The sequence below is a fragment of the Thermobia domestica genome, chromosome 1 (assembly GCF_964235325.1).
Source record: "Thermobia domestica chromosome 1, izTheDome1.hap1.1, whole genome shotgun sequence".
Classification (NCBI taxonomy): domain Eukaryota; kingdom Metazoa; phylum Arthropoda; class Insecta; order Zygentoma; family Lepismatidae; genus Thermobia; species Thermobia domestica.
In genome coordinates, this window is record NC_137454.1 from 121,788,564 (window position 1) to 121,816,029 (window position 27,466).

At 36.6% G+C, this 27,466-nt stretch overlaps 1 protein-coding gene across 1 annotated transcript in view; it reads left to right on the top strand.

Annotated features, from left to right (window-relative positions):
* Window positions 1–2,325: 2,325 nt before the first annotated feature.
* LOC145688503 (transferrin-like) overlaps window positions 2,326–27,466 on the top strand; it is a 142,533-nt gene continuing 117,392 nt past the window's right edge. Inside the window, exon 1 of the mRNA XM_081762845.1 lies at window positions 2,326–2,490. Coding sequence (XP_081618971.1) covers window positions 2,427–2,490 — 64 coding nt within the window. The 5' untranslated portion in view covers window positions 2,326–2,426. The remainder of the gene's footprint in view (window positions 2,491–27,466) is intronic.

Consider the following 27,466-nt stretch of genomic DNA (forward strand, 5'->3'; position numbering starts at 1 on the left):
GGAAATAGTTCATCAGTTTATTAAGTTGGTAATAAAATATGTGCCACTAGTGCATCATTTTCAACAACCAAAACAAATAAATGACTAAACAAGTAAGACTACTCAAAATAACCACACACTCTCTTTCCATCTCTTGTTCAACAATTGCATTCCATGATGAAGTAAGTCTGGAGTCTGAGATGCGAGAAAAGTCCTCAATCGCACGTTTCACCACCCGATCATTAGGGAAAGTCTACCCTCACAAGATGTGATCGAGATGCCGGAAGATGTGGTAGTCGGTGGAAGAGACGTCAGGTGTATATGGCGGGTGAGGAAAGGTTTCAAACTACGACGCCCTTCGAGCGGCATTTGTACGTGCATTGTCATGCAATGTGAGGAAATCGTCTTTTGAATATTTATGAATGCTTGTGGGCAAGTTGCGGTTATATTTCAAGGAAAAATAAAATAAAATCGTTCAGTTCAACGTACCACAATTATGCCCTTTAGGCTAAGGAAGACGATGATTAAAGCAAGTGAATGATGATGGAATAATTCGCGGAATGAGAATGTGGGAGGAAAGGGAGTACAGCGAGAAAACCCATGGACACGATGTTGTTCACCACAAACTTACTTGGTTGGGGATAGAACCAGAGACCCCACGAACTAGAAGTGAGCGCTCTACCACTGAACCACCGTGCCTCCCTACATTTCAAGTTTAGAGTTGCAATGATTAGAAGTGATGGATCCGCCATAGATTATCATATCAGCAACATCTAGGGATTTTCGAAACCTTCCTGGAAGTAGTCAGACCCGTGACCACCAATCCCGATGACCCAGTGGTTCGGATAGACTCGTGACCGGGTATGACTCTGATAGACTCGTAACCCGGTGCGACCAGCGGAAGATGAAACTGCCATTGAGCGACATAGACAATATCTATAAGATTATTAACGTATTTGTAACAATCACAATTCTCTATTCTCAGTGAATGATAATTTTCTTTCTTTCTTTTTTGTGTATCTGAGTGTGTCAAAGCATTGCACTGAAAGATAACTTCAAGATCTATCAGAGTAGAAACGAATGAAAATCACAGAAAAAAAACAAAACTATATGGTTTCCCTATAAAAGATCATCAAAATTTAATTTGAACGGACTTCTAAAACTTATAGCATAGAACATTGTTCAGTAATTACCGGACAATACGTATGCATACGATCGAATGGAAATTTCGCACACTACGCCCGATGAAAAATTGGTCATTGAACAATGACAGACTTAATGGTCTCTGTACGGTGAGTATCCATCGTAGAGAAAATTTTTGTTTGAAATATAATCACCGGTTTCTCTAAGGAGACACCCTGAAGATTGCAGTTTCTTTTTCAAGATTAAAATAGGAAAATTAAGATATATCGTATTATGACCACAATATTATTTGTGCCTATTTTTTATTATTAATAATTTCTATTATACTGTTTTTGCGCGCTGATAATTTAAAAGTGTGTATTTTTATAATTTTATGTAATAATAATAATAATAATAATAATAATAATAATAATAATAATAATAATAATAATAATAATAATAATAATAATAATAATAATAATAATAATTTATTGACTAAAATTTGTGATAAGATTTGAAAGAAAATGCAGATTTTGTTTTTTATTAGGCTCGATAAAAAAAAACGTATCTCTATAATTCTTCCGGTGAGCAATTAACGTTTCTGTGTCATTATCTGCTGTTTATTTTTAGCTAATCCATGGAACACACAAAAAAGACCACAGACTTTGTATTCTTTTTTAATTTTCATTCATTATTCCCTTATCTCTATGATACAACGCTGATTTCACATTCGGGTGGCTGTCGGTTCAACTTCTGTGTACAGGCAATCCTGATTCCTCCTGATATCTTTTTTCGCTCCTCTAGCTGAAGCTGAGCCTTAGATGGCAAAAGGCAATAAAGAAATTTTAAAAGCATCAAAAAGACGTACAACTACGAACTCGACCACCTACGAAAAATAATTCGGTTACTCATTACGAATGACTCATAGAAAGTTGCTCCATAATCTTTATGGTTCCATGGTATACACAAAATACATTTCCTGCTTCATAAGTTACTTCTTCCTTCAAATAAAACGGAAAAACCATGCAAGAAATATAGGATTGATTCATTATATGACGCTAACGTTTCCGCTGTTGGATAAACATGTATTGGTGGTACAACTTAAAACTATGATAAGCCATCGTTTATCTTATCATCTTGCTCTCGATTCTCCCTTCAAAATGGTTGTTTGCAATGTAAACCTTATTTTTTCCCTCTTCGGGAGGTTTCACAAGAAATCGACAGCTAGTTCCAAGATTCTCCGTTGATGGTGTGATATTAGAATATTTAAGTTTGTCAATTAATCATTTCAGTCTCAGTTGCGAAGTGAATTTCATTGAAGCATCATGGAGAAAATTTTGTTCTGTTTGATTTGTATAGTAATAGTGGGGGTTAAATCCCAACAAAAATGTAAGTACATTGAAGACATTATAGAAGAAATGTAATTGTATTCTATTAACGACCAACAAAATTAATGAGGTTATTTCCAAAATGTACTACACCGACTTTTGATAACAGGATAAGCTTAAAGAAAGAAAAGTAACCACAGTGAATTATGTTTAGTGAACTTTATTTAAATTATTTTTTTTTTAAATTTATTTCACCTAGATTTCAAAAAGTATAGAAATTGTGGGCCCTCTCTTCTGGTCTAGTAGCTAGCGCGTGTGCCTTTCGTGCATGTGGTTCTTTATTTGATTACCGGTGGATGAACATTTTTTTTTTTAATAAATACATGACAGTGGTCCAGATTCCATTGTAACCTGTAAATCATCATCTCATATAACCTGGTGTTGCAAAGGAAACTAAAATGGAACAGTATATTTTGACTTGATAAATGGCTATAGTGCAGTTTGAGTTTATAAATGAATACAATACGAATATATTATGATAGAAATCAAAATAGATGTCGCACATTTTGGAATGAAATTGCAGGAGGAAAAAAAAAAGATACTATAATTCTTAAGCATATAAGTTTGTACTTCTTAATTTTAATATTTTGATCTTGTCGGAGTGTACATCCTTTCTACAAGTTGTCTCACATTTCGTTGTATAAATTTGCACCCACAGCAGGCCGGTAGCCAGCCCAAAAATGTAGGGGGGCGGTTGAAGTTAGTGAAGCCCGATCCAACCATATTATAGTTTATCACCATAGTATAGTTCATTTTACAAGACTACCGTGAAAATTTTAGGGGGCCAGCAAAAATTTGGGGGAACCCGGCCCCCTAGACCCCCTGGATATAGGCCTGCCCCCAGTACGGCTTATCTTAATGTATTGCCCGAAAGTAGATTTTAACTCACCCTAAAGTGACTAAGTGACACTACCAAATCAACAGAACAGTGATATCGTAGTCAGTGTTTACCCTTGCGTTCAAAACAAAAACGGATACTTGGCAATTAAGGGCATTTACTATCCCCCACCTTTTTGAATTTATTCAATTATTTAAATACAACAAAGTATATCAAATAATACCCTTAATAGAGAAACTTAGCGCTTTTATAAAACACACATAAAAGGAGAAAATATTCTTTTGGTGGGATAAATTGAAGAAACTAGACTACGACTAAAAAAGTATTGAGCACTCCAATTGGTTCACTAGTCCATTATAATCTATTGCGCTCAATGCGTTTATAGTCTTAGTCCAGGTTCTTCATTTTACCCTCCTCCTCAAAATGTATAATATTATATATATATTCTTGTTTATTCTGCATTTTTTAAAAGCTTTGCTGCAGTGGTTCCATGTAGTGTAGTCCCTAATATTCTCATGTTTGGTGTAACAGCTTTTTAGGCCAGTCATTCTGAGTGAGATTTTCCTGGTTTTCTCTCATTCGCACCAGGAAAATGCCGGAACGATACCTAACATACTGATCTCAGGCCACTTCCTTCCTTCTTTTCCCATTCCTTTCTTCCTCCCCAATTATCCGGACAGTAAGATCGCCGAGGAACATCATCCTTTATATGTGATGGGCTTACATGGCCATAGATGCCGAAAGCCAAGAACTATAATTCCTATTCCTAATCTAAAAGCACTGCTTTTAAAAGTGTTTTTTTTTTTATATTTATTATTTTTTTACTTTTCGTTATGTTTTCACTTTCAGTTAGTTCTTGGGGTCGGGGTGATTCGGTGATAAAGCGTTCACCTCTGGCGCGTGAGGTCCCTGGTTCAATCACAGGTCCTACCAAGTTTGTTTTGTGGTGACCAAACATCTTGTACACAGGTTTTCTCGGGGTTATCCAGTTTTCCTCTCACTTTCAGTATTCCACCATCATCATCCATTTAACCATTATCACCTCTCCCTTAGACTCAGCACATAATCGTAAGAAGTTAAAAAAATCACTTCTTGGAAGCCTATAGTAGTTTTGAAATGTGAAACTTAATTCGCGAATGGAGCTCCTTCGTAGCTAAACGGTTAGTGTACGCACGTTTGGCGTGGAAGACCCGGGTTCGATTCGCGGCGGGAGCTCATGTGGTTCGGATTCCACGTTAATCAGTAGGTCCCGTCTCATACAGTCTCGCTGTTGAAAGGGACATTAAACTCAAAATCAACTCAACTCAATTAATTCGCGAATGTCTTGTGGGTGTTATACTGTACATGCCTACTTCAGAGCATTTTTGGTTGCATAGCAGAACAGGATATATGTACATTAGTAACTAACTCCATGGTTATGGAGCCTGGAAGCAGTGTTGCCACGAGACGAGACGAGACGAGACTTCAGGGTGTCTCGTCTCATCTCATGCAAAGCATGTCACGTCTCGTGTCTCGTCTCGAAAAAATGTGCTCGTCCCGTCTCGTGTCTCGTCTCGAGAGGTTCTGTCCCGTCTCGTCTCGTTTGTCTCGTCTTGACTCGTAAAAATATAGCAGCATACCATGGGAACGAAAGTAAAATGTAGCAGGCTGCACCATGCTAATCAAGATACAACTAAGTTATTACCCAGAGCACACAAGACAAGAAATGTCACGGTAGCTACACCGTGAAGACTTCACCTCTGGTGTATGTGGTAGTCGGTTCGATCTCGGTTAGTGCCATGTGAGCTTTGTGGTGGACAAACATTGAATGTGTGTGGGGACCGCGGTGGCTCAGTGGTAGAGCGTTCACCTCTGGTGCTTGAGGTCTCGGGTTCGATCCCAGCCCCGCCAAGTGAACTTTGTGGTGGACAAACACCATGTGCGTGGGTTTTCTCGGGGTTTCCCCGTTTCCTCCCACTTTCTTCATTCCACTTTTTCATTCATTACTCATCATCACCGTCTCCTTTAGCCTAACCGGCATAACCGTGGGACGTAAAACTCAAAGATTTCATTTCATTTTTCGAATGTGTGTGTTTTCTCGAAGTTGTCTAGTATCCTACTACTTTCTTCATTCCACTAATTTCCCCATCATCATCCATTCGGCCAAAGTTGCCTAAAGGTCTTAAAAATAAATTCAAATAAGCTCACAAGGCAAGGACAAATAGTTTACAAGATAATATATCTCTGATGTTAGTTGTCTGAGGCTTCTCGACCTTGGCTTTTTTTTTTTTTTTTTTTACATTCTGAAACTGCACAGTTCGATGTAAAGGTGTCACCATCCCCGACACTACCGTATACTATCAACCCACTTGCTTTATAGTGTCTGTATATATATCTCAGAGAGAGAGAGATGGAAAGATACCGTATTTATCCGTGTGTATGCCGTGCACCTTTCCTGCACAAAAACGAAGTCAAAAAACAGGGTGCGCGGCATACACGAGGAAATGTAGAATTGACTGAGCCACCAAGCATTTAAAATCACGGGGAGTTTTTATTAGCCTAATACTGGAATATTGTGAGTAATTTTACAAGAGTAGAAAAGTTTTAATATAAAATGACAAGTTGCAGCTCATCTTTCCTCTTTGCATCAACCGGCCTTTCAAGAACTACTTGCGGTGACTGTACACTGAATGGATGGCAACTGCAGTACACAAAACTACGCCAACTGGCCGAATTAAGAAACCTGCACTCCGCCTTTTGTGCGAATGGATTATTGAAGCATGGAATTCAATTCCAGAGGATCTTGTCGTCCGCAGCTTTAAAAAATGCTGCATTTCCAATGCCAGCGATGGGAGCGAAGACTTTATTTAGTCCGATGGTGATACGTGCTCCAGCTCCTCGGCGACGAAGAAAGCTAGGCACGGGAGTGATTTCTGTTAATGATCACAGTATTGTTGGATTGTCTCTGTGTATAACAATTTTAATGATTAAAAGTAGGATGAAAAATACATTGTACACCTTGTCTCAAAAAGGTTGAGCGCATTCTTTATTGGTGTTTTGAGGCAAAAATTTTCTAAGTCCAGCTTCGGGTATCTTCGGGAAAAAGTAAGCCAGGTTCGAACCTCCAAGCCAGCCTTTGCAATCGGGAAAAAGTTTGCAGATTTGTTTTTCTTCTTTTAAATATAATAAGACTTGTTACCAAGTGTTTAAAAAAGCAACATTGATTGAAATACTTAATGATACAATATTTCGAAACCCCTTTTTTTTTTAATGTCAGCACATGCTTGTTTGTCATTTAGCTCTCCATACGTAATGGAACATTTAAATACGTTAAAGAATCTTTCCATATGTAAAAGAATGCTCAAAGTTAAGAAATAGAACATAATTATCGCCTGAGTACTAAAATAAAAGTCAAAGTAGAACAGAAACAGCGTTTGTAATGGATATGAATGTCATAATTATCTTGAGATCCGTTATACATCGCTAGAAGCATAATTCTAGAAGTCCTTGTGTTAGCTCATTGGTAAGCTGTCGGATTTCAAATCTTAAGGTTGAGAGTTCGAATCCCGTCTAGGTTAGCCCTTTTTTTCAAATTATATTTTCCGCAATGCATGAAAAATTATATAAAATAATTACATTAGAATACATAAGTTGTGTATATATAACATAATCATTGCAGAATATAGTAATTATTATGTTTAAAATATAACATCTGAGATAATTTTCACAGTAGTTCGGTATTATATATGAGGATGTAAATACAACTTAAGAAACTCGTTCAATAGCAATAAATAAGTCATGTAGTGTATTTATTTGCATCTATTTGTCATACAGATGTAACTTCTCATTATTCTCATTACAGCATGTCATTTACATTCGTGAAATACAATATATTCCTACGGATATAGAAAGTGTATAAACAGAGTATCCAAAGTCGTATCCTGCTTCAAGACACATAACTTTTCCCGATCCCCTTAACGTCACGGGAAGAAACACAAACTCTCTTTAGAACGGAATGTCGTTACTTAGAGTCTCATTCGAATACGTTGAATATGCTTTTGTATATTCATCTCTCTCTCTCTCTCTCTCTTTCGCTTTGTTTATGTGTGTGTGTGTGTGTTGCGGAATATCCCAAGTTGAATACAACATTTGCCAAGTATATGAGCATCATTGTCATCGAATACCAGAAATTGAAAGTCGTGTTTCTTCAGGTTGGGTTTGCGTGTTCATGTTAGCTCACTGGTAGAGTACGGACTTGCCAATAAAGAGGTCTTGAGTTCAAAGCCTACAGCTAATTATCATTCTTTTGTTAGTAGGATTGCACAGAAATCGGATACAAGGAGTGGTTTACTTCTAGAAATATTTTCAGAAGCGTTTAGGTAGCCCTGAAAAGGGCTGTTTTCGGGAGTTAAGGCGGGGACATTAATATTGTGTCCAAGACCCTTCTGAATTTATTACACGCTCCATTCTTCTGGGCATAGAATCTATTACATGGGTGACAAATCTATCTCCTTCCCCTACCTCCAGCCATGCTTCGGCAACAAGATGCCACAGGTCATCCTGAGTTCTTGGTGGATCTGCCTCAGGCCAACTTTCCCTTAGAGTACGCTTCACTTCTGCCCACATATTTTCCATGAGATTGAGGTCTGCTCCACGAGCGGCCAGTCGATTAAATCAATCTCAGGGTGCCCTGCGAACCATTCCTGAATCACACGGGAAGTATGTATTGGCGACTGGTATTGCTGGAACTGAATTACACCATCAGGCTGAAATACTCGTACAGATAGCACCATGATATTACTGATAATGTCTAAGTACTGAGCATTGTCCAGATGTCCTTCAATTCTATGAAGCTGTCCTGCTCCGCGACTGGAAATCCAACCCCAACATAAAATAGATACATGGCCACTGCGATTGCAAGCAGCCACATAGCCATGGTCATATCGGGTGCCTCTCGGACGATACACAAAACGGCGTCCCTCCTTTGATGTTGTGAATATGGATTCATCTGAGAAAACTACGTTTTCCCAATTGAGACCCACATTCGCCTGTGCAAACGCGAGACGGTAAATTTTGTGGTCGTCTGAGAGTTTTTCCTTCACGGCAGCAACACGGCCACGTAACCCAGCATGACGAAGCCTTCGCAGAGCTGTATGCTTTCTACCAGGAAAGAGAGAAACTTCCCTTAGCTGTCTAGACGTCCTTAGTGGGTCTAACCGGGCTTCGTTTACTAATCTCGCATCTTGGGCTTCGGTCGACACATGCGGACGACGAGGAGATCGTAAATTATCAGTCTGACCTGTAGCACCATATTTCCGAATCCATCGCCTTCCTGTAGAGGCCGGGACACCTACTCGCCTGCTAGCTGCAGTTGCAGAATAACCTTCCAACTCCCATAAAGTAATTACTGCTGTACGTCTATCCATAGTTACCAATGTTCTGAGCTGTGAGAAGGAAGCAATAGGTAAAAGCTAGTACCTGACGTGTGATTGGTTACTTGCACGACACGCCTATTGTGGGGAACAGCGTTGCCAGATCTAGCATCATTATGCTAGATCTAGCATAATTTGCATGTCTCTAGCATCTAGCATCTTGCTTTTAGCATCCTGCCCAAATCTAGCACAATTTCAGCAAGTTTATCAGAAAGCCGTAAAACCTGGAGATGAGAAAGAAGTTGGTCGTGGGAAGAAAAAGAACGGCAGAAATGTATCCTCTTCCATTGATTCATACAGTCGGTAAACCATACAGGCAGTCTTATTTTCCGAAGTAAGTTCGAAACGTCTTTGGGATTTTTTGTGGCTCCACCCAGGGTTTTCTAATCCTTTAACTCCGAGGCATGGGTGGAGCTATGGGGGCCATTCTCCCCCCAACTTTTTGACAACTTCACCATCTTTATTTCTGACTTCATGATCATATTTATTCCTGAAATGTCAGCTCCGAGACCGACCAAAAATCTGCCGCCCCCCCCCCAGCAGACGATTCCCAACTCCCCTTATGCTGCGAAGTAATTTTCTTTCAAAATATGTAAACAAAAACTTTGCATTCATTTATACGATATATACGCCATTGAGTCTGGCAACGACTGCATTAATTTAGCTGAGTTAAAATTTTGGTGCGTGAAGTATTGCATTCTTGCTCTCTGTGTATTTTAAGTTACGTTATCGTATCTCAACTTTTTTTTTAAACTCCTGAATTAGTAATTATGAGGATCTAGCATAATTTGACCGAATCTAGCATAAGTTCGATCAGGTTTTGGAATAATTCCGAGCTGTGAGTCTGGTGGGGAACGACTTGGTCAACGACTCGCGAAAGAAATCTGAAAATGGTGTGCCGTAATAATAATATCAAAAACAGTTTTTATAAAGGAATATTAATACATACGAAAAGCTGTTTAAAGAATGAATTGTTATACTGACTTTACACGTATAAAAACATATACCATATACCAAACAGATTGAGCGATATGATGATAGCTTTTTTGAGACAAACTCTTTCGAAGTCCAACTTCGGGTATCTTCGGAAAACAGTAAACTAAAGCTGCTGGTTCGAACCTCCAAAGCCAACCTTAGTAATCGGGAAACGATGTACAGATATGTTTTTCCTTCTGTTAAATATAATAAGACATGTTGAAATGGTATTAAGTGTAGAAAAAAGTAACATTGAAATACTTAATGATACAATATTTCGAGACTATGTATTCACACTCTCGTTTCGTCATTGTGATTTCCATACGGAAAAGAGCATTTACGTATGAGCTCAGTTATATTTCAGAAGCAGCTTCCGAAAAGCGGTCATGTTAGCTCAGTGGTACACCACCGAGCGTTTAAATCGTGAGTTCGATACCCGTTCAGGTGAAATTCTTTTATGATATTCTACTTTCCTCAATGCATGAAAATTATGTAAAATAGTTACATTACAATTCATCAGTTGTATATATCAGTTGAATATATATATTCATATCATCAGTTGTATATATCAGTTGAATATATATATTCATATCATTTCACGACATAAGTAATTCTTATCTTTAAAATATAACATCTGAGGTATTGACAGAACGTCGGTGTGTTATGTGTGAATATTGAATACAAATTTAAAAAATCGTGTAATAGCAATAAATAAGTTATGTAATGTATTTATTTGCAGCTACTTTCATCGCAGATAACTTCCCAATATTCGCATTACAGCATTTAGGTAGAGCATATCGAAAATCGGATCGTGGTCCAAGACAAAAAACTAGCTAGCCCCAAACTGTCACGTAAGAAATTCGCGAATCGCAAAAGTAAAGTGAAGAGATTGAGAGCGGTAATTCCTTAATCGCTCTCTCTCAACTCTCTCTTATCTGCATTTATATACATAAAAGTGTATGTATGTATGTTCCAACATAACTCATGTATGCCTAGGGCAGGGTTTCTCAACCTGGGAGTCGCGGCCCCTAGGGGATCGCGAAAATAGGCGGAAGAGATAAATATAGTTAGAATCTAATACCAGAAATTATTTTTAAATATTATTTTTAATTTTGTTCTGATAGGCATACTTTTGTTTTTTATACACACTGTAAAGAACAATAAAAAATAAGTCTACTGAACATTTTCAAAGGGTGTAGAATTCGTGTTAATATTCGGTTCAAAGTCTTGTCGTCGCGAATTCTGTCGAGAAATTTGAAGCTTAAAATATACAAAACGATAATCATGCCTGTTGTTCTGTATGGTTGCGAAACATGGTCGCTTACTTTGAGGGAAGAACATAGACTGAAAGTATTTGAGAACAAGATCCTTAGACGAATATTCGGACCCAAGAGGAACGGGAATGGGGAATGGCGGAAACTTCATAACGAGGAACTACATAATTTACACGGTTTACCCAACATTGTTAGGGTCGTCAAGTCTATAAGGCTTAGGTGGGCAGGTCATGTAGCTAGAATGGAAGAAAGTAGAAACGCTTTCAAAATCTTGACTGGAAGACCAATCGGAAAACGACCATTAGGAAGACCTAGGCGCAGATGGGAGGACAATATTAAGATGGATTTCGCTGAGATACGATTGCAAAGTAGAAACTGGATCCAATTGGCTAAGGATAGAAGTCAGTGTAGAGCTTTTGTGAACGCGGCATTGAACCTCCGGGTTCCATAGGCCATAGAGTTAGTTAGTTAGTAGAATTGTTTAAAAATGAATTTAAATCAAAGAGGTATGATATAAAACTAATGAGAACTGTATATAGAAATACTAGAAAAATACACATGCAACAAAACCTGCACATTGAAATACAATTAAAATTAAAACCTAATGAGACCCCTAAGCATGGTGTAATTTCACTAGTTCAGCAATGTCCGGTTCAATCTTCATGACGAACATTATCAAGCCATTTTCAACTGATAAGCGATTTCTTATCTTTGTTTTAATGTTTACCATAAAAAACACACTTTCGCACAAGTACGATATAGCAAATGGAATTATTACTTTTAAAGCAGCAATCCCCAGACCAGGATATTCTTCTCTCCTCATCAGGCAGAACTTGTCCAAGTCTTCGTTACAAAAAACCAGTTGCAAAGACTTGTCGCATGATCATTCTATTATTTGGTCAAGAAGTTGTGGGCTTAGATCGGATACGTTAATGGCCTCTTCAATGAAGGAGTTTAACATCCATCTTGAACCAGCACCTTCGTCGTTGGGAATATAGATATTACAGTTACTGTATCCACTGTCAGTGCCGGGCGCCGAAAAAAGGGGCCACACATTTCGGAGGAAGTGTGTTACTCATGTTAGGAAAGTGCATGTGCACATGTGTAAAATAGAAGGAAAAACGTAATAAAATGTGCTCAAAATTAAGGAAAGGTAGGGTTTATTTTGAAAATGTTATTGAGCTTCGTGCCAACCATGGTGGCGCTTCGTAGCTAGTCTGTCGACGTCACTCATATATACGGTGACATCGTACTATACTCTCGCCCCGGGCGCTGATTTTCCATGGCACTGTTCACTATAAACAAAAAAATGGATTCTACTATTATAGAAATAGGTATGTTAAAAATCCCACACAAGCTTATTATAAAACAAATTATAAAAGGGTCGCTGGCAAGAGCGTGCGATAAAAGGGGATCGTGATAGGAATTAGATTGAGAACCACTGGCCTAGAGTAATTTTAACCACATTTCTTATAGTTTCGAAAAGAGTGCTGTCGGGTTACCTATGGTGAATGGGAGGGGGATACATATAAAAGATTGGTAGAAAATGATCGATATTAGATTCATAGTTTTCGGGGTCGCTTAGATAAATAGTGAGACTTTCAATTTCGCTTAACTCCGATTAAGCTCTCATTAGTAGGGATGGGCACGAACGACTTTTCTTTGAAACTCGACTCGACTCGAAACAGACATCTTTGAGGTCTACTCTTGGACTCGGCGCGAAAAATATCTTCCAACTCGACTCGGATTAGAGTCAAGTCGAACCAAAACGAGCAAAATCCTGTGTGTAGTCCTACCTGGACAATACATAGACAATAATTATTCTATCATCAATTATACTACTATTACTACAAATAATAATAATAATAATAATAATAATAATAATAATAATAATAATAATAATAATAATAATAATAATAATAATAATAATAATAATAATAATTATTATTATTATTATTATTATTATTATTATTATTATTATTATTATTATTATTATTATTATTATTATTATTATTATTATTATGACAACACCGTGTACAAACATGAACAATAGATGGTTAGTAAAGGAATACTAAAAGCTAGTTGACTGCCGACGTCGGTAGTCATGAACTCTACAAGGCAAAGACATCGTTCATTACTCTAAGCTGTAACCGTCGGTGGACTACAGATGGTCAACTATTGACCTCTCGCCAGAAATTGGTGGCCCCGCAGCGACGATCCGTGGTGGCCCAAGTTCCATTTTGAAAACTTTACTACCAGCAGCAGAGACGCGATGAAATGCCAACGAACCACAAAATTACTCTCCCAAAATATGTCAAAATGCCTATATGTGTGATTTGTTTATATTTAGGTAAATCAAAAAACACAAAACAAATACCCGGGGTGGACGCAAACTATCAATATTACGATTACTAGGCACGTGTTCTTCTGACTTCCCCACGGAAACGATCATAAAAAGCTTGGTTGTTGAAGGATAAATCATTGACGTCTTAATTTAGCCAATCAAACAAACCCCTACATCTCGAGTTCTAGAAGGTGATACCTTGAACCGTTTCAGATTTATTGCTTCCTGGTGGAGTACTATCCATGAGCAAAATTTGAGCATAATAGCCGACATGCATCTTCGGTGCCTCTTATCTTTAGTACAATTTTAACCAGAGATGGTGTGGGTCAATGAAAATTTGATCCACGACCCACCATGACCCACTATCACCCACCACCCAAATGCCTCATTGGCCCACTCTGATCCATCAACCATCGTGATCCACTCTGACCCACCACCAACTATGAACCACTCTGAACCATTGTGACCAACTCCGACCCACCAAAACCCATCGACATCAACTCTGACCGATGGCCCACGTCCTCCTCTCCATTGGCTAAAGAGGTTACACTTGTAATAAAACAAGACTGTGAAATTATCACTTATCGGAGTTTGAATTTCTACCGTTAATGGCTCAAGCACCTCTCTGTTACAATACTGGTGGGTCTGACCTTTACGATATATAATGGCAAAGTGTTTCTCATCTTCCAAATTAAAATGAATTTAAATTTATCATATATAATTATTTCTTTGTTGCCTTACAGACACATTTCAGTAGAAAATAGGGTGAAATTTGAAAGTTTCAAATCAAGGAAAAGTAGACCAACGTATAAAAAACACACACAGAGAGAGAGAGAGAGAGAAACTAATTTTCTATATAATTAAGCATGCCGTACTAATTGAAAATGCCCATGTAATTAAGTTTAGAATACAAATTTTATGGCCATTTTTCTCTAACTTTATGGCTTGATTGCCTTATGCTCGGAACGCTCCATATATTAAACACCAGCTTCAGCAATTATAAATAGAAAGTAGTGGGTATAAAATTCAAAAAGAACTTTAATTTGCATTACTCAATTTGTTTCTCAACTAATATCAATCGTTTTCGATTATTTTTACAAATCAACCCACTACCAATTTCCAATATATAGAAAATGCACCCCCGTCCCCCCGCTCATAAAAGATAATTTTAAAAAATGCCAGGACATATTCTCTTTATTTTTAATAAAGAGTTATATGCTGAATTTCAGCTCTCAGTTGAACGGCTTGTGAGATACTCAAGTTTTCGCTCATGTGGTTCGGATTCCACGTTAATCAGTAGGTCCACGTCTCATATAGCCTCGCTGCTGAAAGGGACGCTAAACTAAACTCAACTCAACTCAATTTTTCGCAAAAATTCGGACTTCTACTCCCCCTAAGGATATGTATTATAATGAAAGTGACACGCGTATGATAACTTCCCAGTTGGGATTGGAGCCTGATTATATACCAAACGTCAATTTATTTGACTTTGCAATTTGACCGTGATGATTACGCAGACATAGTTACTTTCAATTTTTTATGATACATATCCTTATTTCATATGTTACAGATGATTCAAAAATACTTTTTCAAGCAAAAATACTCCTCTAGAATCTCACAGGCTGCATCCCAAAATCCAACTCCTACTATCCTATGACAATCCAAAAGTGACTGAACTGTTTTTATTAGGAACAAATGACAAAAGAAAAACGGAGATCTTGAAAGTAAAATGTAGAAAAGCTCGGTGCCCCCAATAACTACATATTTCTCCGCCCCTTCATCCCGAACTTAAAAATAAAACTTAATTCGAATATGGTTAATTAGTGAATTTATTACAGTTAAATTCCACTCACTACATGCTACAGCTACAACTATGTAACAAAAAATAACAACTGTGAAACATGTTCTGAATTACTATTAGATTTCTTACGCTATTATTAAACATATTAGAATAGTAAAAGAGGATTGTTCGTGAAATAGTATATTTGCTCTTGATTTATAACTTTTTCATACGGAAAAAAATAAAATATTATTCAAGTTTTAAACTTTGCACTCTGCAAATATGTTGCCCTCTAGGCAATGGGACTAATGTGAAATGTGGACTGTTGTGGACTAATGGGAAATGCTGCACTGTTAGCGGCGCTGAAAACTTACGATTCGATTCTAATATCGAATGATTTCGATATCTTTATGTCGCTACGTAACCACCCTGGGTGCTAATGGGAGCTTAGTTGGACTTGAATTGAAAGTAGAACCATTCACCTAAGCGACCACGAAACTATGGATTCGATACTAATATCGACCCGTTTCTAGCATTTTTGATATGTATCCCGACAGTACTCTTTTTCCAGACTGTAAGAAATATAGTTAAAATTGCTCTAGATATATCAGAATTATGTTGAAATACACACATAAATCCACTTTTATATTCTGTATAAATAGAGAGTGAGCGAGCGAGCGAGCGAGAGAGGGCGACTGAAGGCATCACCACTTCCACATTGCAAAAGCATATATCAGGAATTGAATTGAAAATCTATGTAAAGACTTTCTGCTGTGGCATGCTTCATAAGGACAATTCCAGTCTGCTCACGTGACCTTTGGGGTTCATGAATTTTTTTGTGAGCGTTCCGACTTTGGATTCTCTGTTTATACCTTCTGTTTATGCATCGAATAACTTTTCAAGAACATAAATGACATTCTGTATTATGAATGTTGAGAATTACCCTCTATATGACAAATAGCTGCAAATAAATACACTACATGATTTATTTATTGCTATTGAACGAGTTTCTTAAGTTGTATTTACATCCTCATATATAATACCGAACTACTGTGAAATTTATCTCAGATGTTATATTTTAAACATAATAATTACTATGTTCTGCAATGATTATGTTATATATACACAACTTATGTATTCTAATGTAATTATTTTATATAATTTTTCATGCATTGCGGAAAATATAATTTAAAAAAAAGGATTAACCTAAACGAGATTCGAACTCAAAACCTTATGATTTGAAATCCGACAGCTTACCAATGAACTAACACAAGGACTTCTAGAATTATGCTTCTAGCGATGTATAACGGATCTCAAGATAATTATGACATTCATATCCATTACAAACGCTGTTTCTGTTCTACTTTGACTTTTATTTTAGTACTCAGGCGATAATTATGTTCTATTTCTTAACTTTGAGCATTCTTTTACATATGGAAAGATTCTTTAACGTATTTAAATGTTCCATTACGTATGGAGAGCTAAATGACAAACAAGCATGTGCTGACATTAAAAAAAAAAAAAGGTTTCGAAATATTGTATCATTAAGTATTTCAATCAATGTTGCTTTTTTAAACACTTGGTAACAAGTCTTATTATATTTAAATGAAGAAAAACACATCTGCGAACTTTTTCCCGATTGCAAAGGCTGGCTTGGAGGTTCGAACCTGGCTTACTTTTTCCCGAAGATACCCGAAGCTGGACTTAGAAAATTATTGCCTCAAAACACCAATAAAGAATGCGCTCAACCTTTTTGAGACAAGGTGTACGTCTTGTAATGCTAGTGAAGAACTGATAAAAATATTTCTTTTCATAAAAGCATTTATGAGGACGGGATGACTCAGTGGTAGAGCACTCTGGTGCGTGGGATCACTGCTTCGATTCCAGCTCTCGCCTAGTAGGCTTTGCAACGAACACTGTATGCATGGTTTCTTACGGGTTCTTCTATTTCCTTCCACTTTTTTTACTTCACATTTCGTTCATTATCACCGTCTCCCTTAGCCTCGGAGCATATTCGTAGAACGTTAAACAAACAAAAAAAGTTAACTATAATCTAAATCTTTTGAGGTCTGGTTGAGTTTTTCCTTCTTTCTATTTTGTTCTTTACCGACCAAGTTTAGTGGTTGACGTTATTGGTTCGCAATCGATAGGTTCCGGGTTTGAATCTATTCGCCCTGTCTTGATTTTCCCAGAATTTTCTCTCTCAATTTCACCAGAACGGAAGCTGATATGGTATCTATAAATATATATTTTAGGCGACTTCTTTCCACTTCCTTTCCAAATAGAAGAATATCAAACATCATGAATCATAGAAGTATAGTAGGAAAAAATTCCTCTGTTACTTCAGGAACTAATCTCTTTAAATTAACCAAGCGCTGAATTTAAAAGAAAATACTGTTATTCTTACGGAACATGTGTGATTAACAGGATTCCCTTTTTTTTCTCCCTCTTTCTCTCTTTCGATATGTTGTGTATAATATGAAAATGCATCAAAACTGTTTCTGTACTGATTTTAATCTAAATTCAAGAATATTATCATTTTACCAAAACATCCTATACTAAAAGATGACATGAGTTAGTTAACCCTCTTGTTCGAAATTTTAGAATATTTTTCTCTTCGTGACACAAAAATTGTCAAGAATTGAGTTTAATACGAGAATATCTAGATCCGTCAACCAGTTCCCCGGAACCCACCAGTGAGTTTTGACCCGTAAGTTAAGAATTCCTATTTCAATTTAAACAACATAGAGCTTAATTTGTAGTGTGGATGTTTCAACTTATTTTGAATGTTTGTTGGACAGATACACACTCACACACGTTAAATAATCACTTTTCTTAATAATGTAATATAAATGTAAAGTAAGAAAGTAATTGGTTGACTGTCTTGTCGCTGTAGTTGGCAGCAGTGTAGGACAACCCTTCCAACTGACTAGGGCATCTATTCCCAGAAGAAATATTCAACTTACTAACATTATGAGATGGGAGCCCGTGGAATTATCTCAAAACGTAGTGGTTGATAACCTTGGTTTAGTTCGTTTTGAAACGAATGTTCTTTTCCAGAGCCTTAGAACAAATAACTCAGTTACCCAGAAAGCTATCCAAATCCAAGGTGTTGTTGATGATAATGATTTTTCAGTTTAGCATCCCTTTCAGCAACGAGGCTATATGAGACGCGGACCTACTGATTAACATGGAATCTGAACCACATAAGCTCCCGACGGGAATCAAACCTGGTCTCCCATCCAACTCTATGTATGGTCTGGTTGGTGAAAAGGATATCTGAATGTTTTCCGAACACTAACTTAAATCTAGCCCTAACAGTACAAGAATCTGAACAAACGTAGGCAAAACTAAACGTTTCACAAGATATTAACGAATGAAAATAAGATTTTCTTATTAGTACTCGTATTACTGATGCTATTATTCTCCTAACAAAAATATATAGCTTTAAGTTGCAAATATTTAATACTTTATATAGTGCATGGGTTTTTTTCAAAAGAAATTGACTCAAAAACCATAACTTGTTTCCATTTGTAAAAATGTCAGCTTATTTTCGTAATTACTAACTCGTTCTTTAAATTATATCTAGTATATTGTGTACTGAACAACAATATTTGTCTACTGAAAAATATCAGTATAATCCTTTTAAAACGGCGGCACTATAATATACAACAAAAGCAAATAAGTATGTATCAGTTTTAAAAGCCTTCCTTTTCAGATGCCTAAAATAGACTGGACCAAATACGTACTGGTAAGACCAAGAGTTCGATTCCGAATTGCGATACGTTAGTTTTCATTAGATAAATATCATATAGGTTGATTTTCTTGGACTTTTAATTCCTTTTCTTTTTAATTTATTACTACTTGAACCTGCTCTGTCCTCTCAGAGCATCGTTCTATTATGACTATGAACCTTCTTCCCACTGTGCATGTCTCCTTACTCACACAAGCAAAGGATGGGAGACTCACAAAGGAAGTGCATTGCAATGAATAGATGTTCGAGTGAGTTTGTAGCAAATTTGTAGAAGTAATACGATATCAAGTGGAAATCTTTTTGTAATAAATCCGTATCCGTCTGAGTACGCCTCATTACATCTCTTGAGGCCATTGAAGTTACCAGCTTGCAATAGGTTTTGCCATTTAGATTTAAGCAAAGTGCCTGAAATATCCGTCAACCCGCTATACGTAACTTCTCTACTGGTTGCCTAACACCGTAGTTTCGACCTGCAACAATGTTTATCTTATGGGTTCAAAACGGCCTCTAAAATGTTGAATACAATAATAACGACACGGTTTTTGAAAATTTAAATGAGAACCGGACAATTTACACAAAATTTGGAATTGCCCAGTCGAAACGTCACGTTTTTAGGACTTGTGGTTTTCGAGATCTCATTGTCGAAAGGATTGCGGACAACATATGAACCTAGCATTTTAATGTATAGACTAGCTGAACCTGCGCTCTCTACACAGCGCATCACATATGAGCATGAATCTCCTTGTTATTCCTCACATCTGTACATGTCGGTTTACAGACACAAGAAAAAGACGTCTTGATAAAAATTGGCAAGAGATACCATAAAGGAGAGATTTTGTCGATTACTTTTTCAATATCTCTCACCGTTTGCAAGGTTTCAGCCTACTTCCGGTTGGAGTTTTTTATTCATGTATGATTAGTGTTTTATTTCTTATTGCATGCAGTATTCAATAAGCAAATACATTAGGCACACAATTAAGTATAATGTCAGTGATATATGGTGTTCATTGGGCAAAACACTCCAAACAATAAAGATTCATCTTAGACTGGAGAAATTGTTATAATTCTTTTTCATTATCATTTGGTCATGAAACAAACGCCTGAGAGGTATTCAGCCTCTGTATACAATTATATAGTGTTGGAATGTATAACGTGTAGGATATGATGCTTTAGTTTTTTTCTTTTTTCATTTCAACACTTCCAATGTAGCCGTAAAAATGTAATAAAGAAATAACGGCCATGTTTCTTAAATATTCAATTAAAACTGGACAATCTACACAAAATTTGCAATCGATAAGTGAAAACGTCATCTTTCTAGAGCCTGTAGTTTCCGAGATCTCATTCTCAAAAGATTGGCCATAAGCATATAAACGCCCACAAACGTATAGTTTAAAAGAACTCCAAAGATGGCAGCACAATTCATTTGCATTTTTTTTGGAAAAAACTTATTAAAATACAAAGCCTTTGAACAATAATTAAAAAAAAATAAACTTTATATGAAAAAGGGTCTACTTAAATAATTTATTTAAAGTACACATAGTTTAATATATTTTTTCTGTTGAACGTGAAATCACAAATAGAATAACCGTAAATCAAGAGGTGGAAATCAAAGTTTATAGATTGGAGCTCAGGCGCCTTTGTTGCTACTGTAGCATTTCGATAGATAGATTCTGCTACTTCGAATTTCTAATTGTACCCACTAACTTCAAGTCAGACTAGAGACTTCCCGTTTTTCAAGTATTACACTTACGTGTTTGGCAATTTTATTTTCATAAGTAGAACTTTTGTACAGGATATAAAAAATGGTACAGTATTGTCAAAACGGATATTCGATCTTTTGTTGATCTGAACATGAATAGAACTATATAAATTTGATGAGACATAAATATACAATATAAGATCTGAACTACGATATGTTCAACTCAGAATCGAACTAAGAACTACAGGTGACAGTTAGTCGTGTTTTTGGAGCCAGTGGCCATTTTAAATATATACTTTTCTTATGTAAATTAATTGTAATATGAAGATTAATTTAATTTTAATAAGGTTAATTTAATTTTAAATTATTGTACGGTTCCATTGAGTAATGTTACAGCAAATTAATGCTGCTATAGAATATTATATCGATAAGACAAGATAACAATTTAGTGTTATATAAGAAAACAATTAGGAAATTAGATAACACGGAATTAATTGTGAAAATATCTATATACTTTAATGAGATCCAAGGATGCTGAAGATACAAATATTCAGATTTGTTTTCCTTAACCGAATTTAATGATGACGTATTCCCTTATTCCTAGCTTTGCACATACTGTACTTTAGATTTGAATATACATGGAAAAAAGATACAGCAAACTGCGTCCAAATAAGATATACAAACACAGTATATCAAGATACTTCATATTTAATTATTTTTAATAAGATATTTGTACTCGTAACCTCGTTACCTGTAAACCTCGTTAATATAACTACATCAAGTTCTGTTTGATGCACCTTTTGTATCAAAGACAAATATAAAATCGATTTACTTTGATGCTCGCATAATAAATCATTCCCAAAGAAGGGAATTGTTTTCTTACATAGTCTATTAGAGTTGTAGATTCACATCTGTTACTCTAGTTTTCTCTTTTAATCATTTGATTTTTTTTTTATGTGATCTATCGTAAATTTGAACATTTCATGTCACTTGTTGAATTAATTAACTGATTAAAATTGTTCACAGTCATACTTGTATCGATGTAAAAAAATAAAATAAAATAAATAATAATAATAATCATTAACAATAAAGAAACCCATCGAAAGCTGTTCCAAGGGAAGTACGTATTAAAATTGCTTTAGTTGTTGATTTGGAATTTAACGTTCCGTTTCAGCAATAAGACTACATGAGACACACCATCTATAGCTTAATATGGAATCCGAACCATATGAGTTCTCACTGGACCTCGAATCTGTGTTCCCCAAGCAGAAGGTACATTAAACATATAATCACAATAGAGCACAAATACATGAGTTGTTTTCATGGCATAATTTTACTCTCTTATGCGGTTATATAGTTCGCATTGCCATCTTTTACGCAAGAGACCCAAGTTTGACATTCGGAAGGAGGTTATATGATTCGGATTCCACGTTAAATTGTAGGTTCACAAGCTTGCTGGCATAGTCGTGTGGTGTAAAGCGTTCTGCTGGAGGACGTATAAGTAGCGAGTTCGAGTGTCGCTCAAGGCACGAATGTTATGTATTGTTATTATCACTTAGTCCATTATTATCATTTGTTTCTCATCTCTCTTTTAGTCTGAGGGCAGCAATACTATGTTGGAAAAAAATGTATTTTCGGCGTTGGAAAACAAACACTGAAGAAACACATATATATTTTTTAACTCTATCTATTTTAATCTTCACCAATAAAATATAAAGCAAAGACAAAATTAATAATAATGCTTAACGAACTCTAAAATTTAAGAAACTCGAAAATTCATCATCGATGAAAGAAAACCTCGCTACTGGATGCTGTCTTGTGCGTAGCGAATCCAGTCTGCTTAACCATAGCACTTTCCTGAGATTCTGCTAAGCATTCTCCAATATTTTGGGTTTACCATTGGTTTACCTTAATGGACTCTATGCACTGGATGTATTTTCCATGCAAGTGACGTCAACAGCCCATCTTAGATTTCTCGATTCCACTATCCAATATTATTCACTTTACCTGTTAACCAGCAGCGGGCCAGTAAATAGTTACAAACAATAATACCAAAACCAAATTACATCATTCATAAGAATTCAAAACTCATTGATGTATTAAAAAGTCTGTCTTAAGCAAGAATTAGAACACAGTGCTAAGGTCACAAGTCCAGAAAACTGTTAAAACAGATAACACTTAATATTTCAATGGAACTCACAAATCCGGGGATAAAAATTGAAACACATTATTTGAGTGGCTCGGAGGAACATAAAGATAAGCGCCACTTCCGGCAATACTGAGTAATTGGATGGAAAGGTTGTGAATGAACCACATAATAATATATAGGTAGTTTAAGTTCGAAGTTGTACCTCCATACGGCAAGGAAAACTTGTTTAATATGTGACATTGCATTGCATCGCATCGCATGGAATTGTTGAACTTCCTTTTCTAGCTTTCTCGAAAGTTAGAAAATGGTGCTTAACATTGTGTTTCCCCGAGCCGCCCATTTTTCACTACAATGTTCTCTCTCTCTCTCTCTCTCTCTCTCTCTCTCTCTCTCTCTCTCTCTCTCTGTCTCTGTCTCTCTCTCTTCTCTCTCTCTCTCTCTCTGAGGTTGTATCTCCGGTCACGTATTCTCGTGGATATGGTGCTAGCATTTACGCCTTTGACGCGCAATATCCGGGTTCGATTCTCGGTGGAAGCTCATGTGGTTCGGATTCCATGTTAAATTGTAAGTCTATGTGTCATAAGATCAGGTGGTTAAACGGGACGCTAAAGTCCAAATCAACCAACAAGCAATCAATCCGGCCATTAATTAAATATCTGTTTGTACAAAAGCATTTGGTGATAGCCGTGATTGGTTAGTTTGATGTTGCCACCTCCCTTCACTTTCTATTCAGTAGCTTTCGTAAACGAGACTACACTGAAGTGAAAGAATGTAATTCCGCATATGCTCGGTGTTCCATGTTTAATTATTATAGGAATAAAATTTTGAAAAGAAACCAAACAAAAAAGTTTTAAAAAGTGTATACAGATGGTAACATTGAGGAAAGGTCCAAAAGGTGGTTCCGTTGAAAAAAATATGAAAAAAGTCCAACCAAAACAGTCAAAAGTATTTAGTTAATGTTTCCTTTGCAGGAGAAGCTAATTTGCAGATTTTAAAAGAAAAAAAAATTGTAGGTGCATCTTCTAGAATTCCTAATTTTAATTATTAAGTCATATCTACACTTACGTTGCAAGTTTTTGGGAAATTCTACGAATTCCAAGAACCCAAGCACTTTCTTGGAATCCAAGAAAGCGTTTCCAAGGTATTGTATAACCTATACGTCATTTATTATACAGCTATAGATTGCGTGTTAGTATATAGATAAAATTTATTTTTCGTGTTAAAGAAACTAAAAAAAATGTCTGATTCTGCAAAGTTTACAAACCGAACGAATAAAAGAGAATAGTGTGCTTATGTGTGTCTATGTTCATGTAGAAGCGTATGACAAAGATTTGATAGAAGCCCTTAGATGCGATTAAGACTAGCAATACAAATAGAAAACGGAACTACATGATACAGCACAAACATTTTCTTGAGAAACGATTTTAAAAAGATTTCAACACAAGAATATTACTTCCTCTCCATAATCTAAGCGATAAAAATTTAACAATGAGATATGGTATTTTTCGCTTTTCTTTTACTCTTGAAAGAACTTTAATTATGTAATATCCGCTGAAACAACCTACATCCTGATTCACTTGTATAGGCTGACGTAAAGGGTGTGATATTTTTCTGTTTAACTTTCTACTAAATGCAAACACAAAAGAAGATTAATTTTGAATTTGTATAATAGCGACGGTAATATACTAAATAGTCGTATACCAACGTTCTAAAAATTTTGCTTCTTACGACGTAACGAACTTTCCAACAAATTTAAATAGTAGTTCATAAGATTTTAATAGCATTCTCAGGAGCGAAGCACTATTTATTAAGGTGAACATGAAATAATAAAAATGAACAGAAAATGAAAATCAAAGTAGAAAGAAATAATAACAATAAACACTAACTAACTCTATAACCTATGGAACCCGGAGGTTTAATGCCGCTTTCACGAAAGCTCTAAATCGACTTCTGTCCTTAGCTAACTGGATCCAGTTTCTACTTTGTATTCCTATTTTTGAGAGATTCATCTTAGTATTCCCTCATCCGCGCCTAGGTCTTCGTAACGGTTGTTTTCCGATTAGGTTTCCAGTCAAAATTTGAAAGGGTTTCAACTTGTTTCCATTCTAACTACATGGTCTGCCGTTCACCTGAGCCTCCAAGACATAATAACCCTAAAAATGTTAGGTAAACCGTATAAATTATACAGTACCTCGTTATGAAGTTTCCACCATTCGTCATTCCTGTCCGTCTTAGGTTCGAATATTCGCCTTAGGATTTTATTTTCAAATGCTTTCTTTCTACGTTCTTTCCTTAAAGCAAGCGACCACACAGCACAACAGACAATTATCATTTTATATATTTTAAGCTTCAAATTCTTCGACAGTATTCGCGAAGACAACGGATTTTAGACTAAGTAATAACACGAATTCCTTGCTTTCAGTCGACATTTAATTTTTTCGTGGATTCTATATATGTTAAACTATCTACTTTATCGAAAGTATTGTTTGATATTTCAATGTATCCATAATTTGCAATATTACGGTCGCTTGAACTTCCAAGTATTTAGTTTTCCCTGTATTTACTTCTAAATCCATGTCCCTGGACACGTTTAATAAAACATATCCAATTAGTTCTATTGTTCTCATATCATCCACTATCAGATTTACATACTTAGAATAAACCATAACCTAGAGAGTGCTATTTAGCTCTAGGTCCTAGTTGCTATCTTAGATTTTCTTTATAACGTATTCTAGAACAAAATCTAATAATAAGGGAGATAATACACCTTCTTGTTTAGGCAATTATCGATGTGAAAGCTCGTTGACTCGGACCTTACTTTGGGATTCATTTCAACACATATTGATTAATCTAGCTTTTCCGGTATTCCAAATTCGGCAATAATGTCATATAAAGGTAACAAAGAATGTTCTGTAGCTTTTTCACCTACCACCTTCGAACATCGATATGTCACCTAAAAAGTACCTGGAAGATAAAAAATAGTCCCCATCAATATCGACGACCTTCTGCCAACGTTCTGGAAGGCAACGGATTTCATCGCGATAGAACTTGGTAGGCCATGAAGCGAAGAAGATATCAAGTGCATTTTGCATCTCTACGAGAGATTTGTGCGTTCTCTAAGGTGATTGTCCAAGGAATGGAACAGGTGATAATTGGACAGTTCAATGTCCGGGGAGTATGGCGGATGCAATAATGTTTCCAATCCAAGGCGTAGAATGCTATCCCGGATTATCCTAGCCACGTAGGGATTAACATTGTCCTGTAACAGGAGGACTCCTTTGCGACTCAGAAATGCTGGCTCCAGAGTTTTGAATTTTTCTCGAACACTGCTCTCAACTGCTGACAGCACACATTTGCATTGATGCTCTGACCAACTGATAGCAGTTCCCGATGCATGATGCTGCGAGCAGTCCACCAAATATATAGGAGGAACTTCTTCTACTGCAGTACTGCTGTTTTGGAACCGGTTCATGGAATGCTAGCCAATGATGACGTCACCGTGGAGCTTCGTACAGGAACCACTTCTTATCGCATGTCAACACCATGTTCAGAAATGGCTCCTTCCTCAGAGAAGACAGCAAAGAAATACAGGTGTCTGCTCGCGTTGCCTTCTGGTCCGGAATCAAATCATATGGGACCCATCGACCCAACTTGTAAGCTTCCCAAGTTGATGAGGGTACTGTCGAATGGTTTCTCCACTCACATTGAATTGTAGTCCCAGTTCTTCACATATCTGGCCACTGTTCGCCTCACGCTGCCTGAAGATCTTCATTTTGTACATGTGTTGATCTTCCGGCACGTGGTGTGTCTTCGAGTGTTTCGTCACCGTCCTTAAACTTGCTTAACCACCGCTGCACTGTCCCCGTAGTCACGATACCTTGAACAAAGGCCTGGCATATCTTCCGCCCCGCTACAGCGGCATTTGATCCCAGTTTGAAATCGTACAGCATACACGCCCTTATGACGCTCTGTGGAGGTCCAATATTCACTCTGTCCTTACGCAAATTCACGGTGTAACTGAAGTGCCACAGCCAAGTAGTATGTTGGATATACTCACGCCAACAACTCACCTTCGACTTATCTCCATTCGCATTCAACTCATGGTGTGAAGGCCAATTAAACACAGATATCCACAAAAAGCGACAGAACTTTCTTGATTACTTTTATACAGTGTTTACCTCGTAACAGAGTCGTAGGCCTTTCTAAAATCAATATGTAATTGAGGTACCGGAGTATTGCTTGCTCCTATTTCTTTTCAAGTATTTGACGAATGGTAAATATCTGGTCGATACTTCATCGATTTGGCCCAAATCCTCCTGATAATCTGCAATAAAAATTTCATATGTATATGAGGTCAATTTTACTAACAGTATGTTTGAGAGGAAGAGGTTCTTGTGAATTGGAGCAATGATTTATTCTTTCCACTCTTGTTGCACTTTCTCTTTATTCCAGATGAGGAGAATGAATGTGTGTATCTTGTTCCATAGCTTTTCCCCTCCGTCTAAAGTTAACTCAGTAGAAATTTCGTCTATATCGAGAGATTCGTGTTTCTTTAATTTCTTTATAGTAATTTCTATTTTTGTTCGGTTAGGCTCTGGAATATAGTTCTTCTGTATGCATTTCACTTTCTCCACATACATTATGTTTTCGGCTGCGTGTTGAGCAAACTGTCAAAGAAATATTTCCATGAATTCAAAATACTATTCGTATTCGTAAGAATTGTACCGTCCGCTTTCTTTGATGTATATGCTCA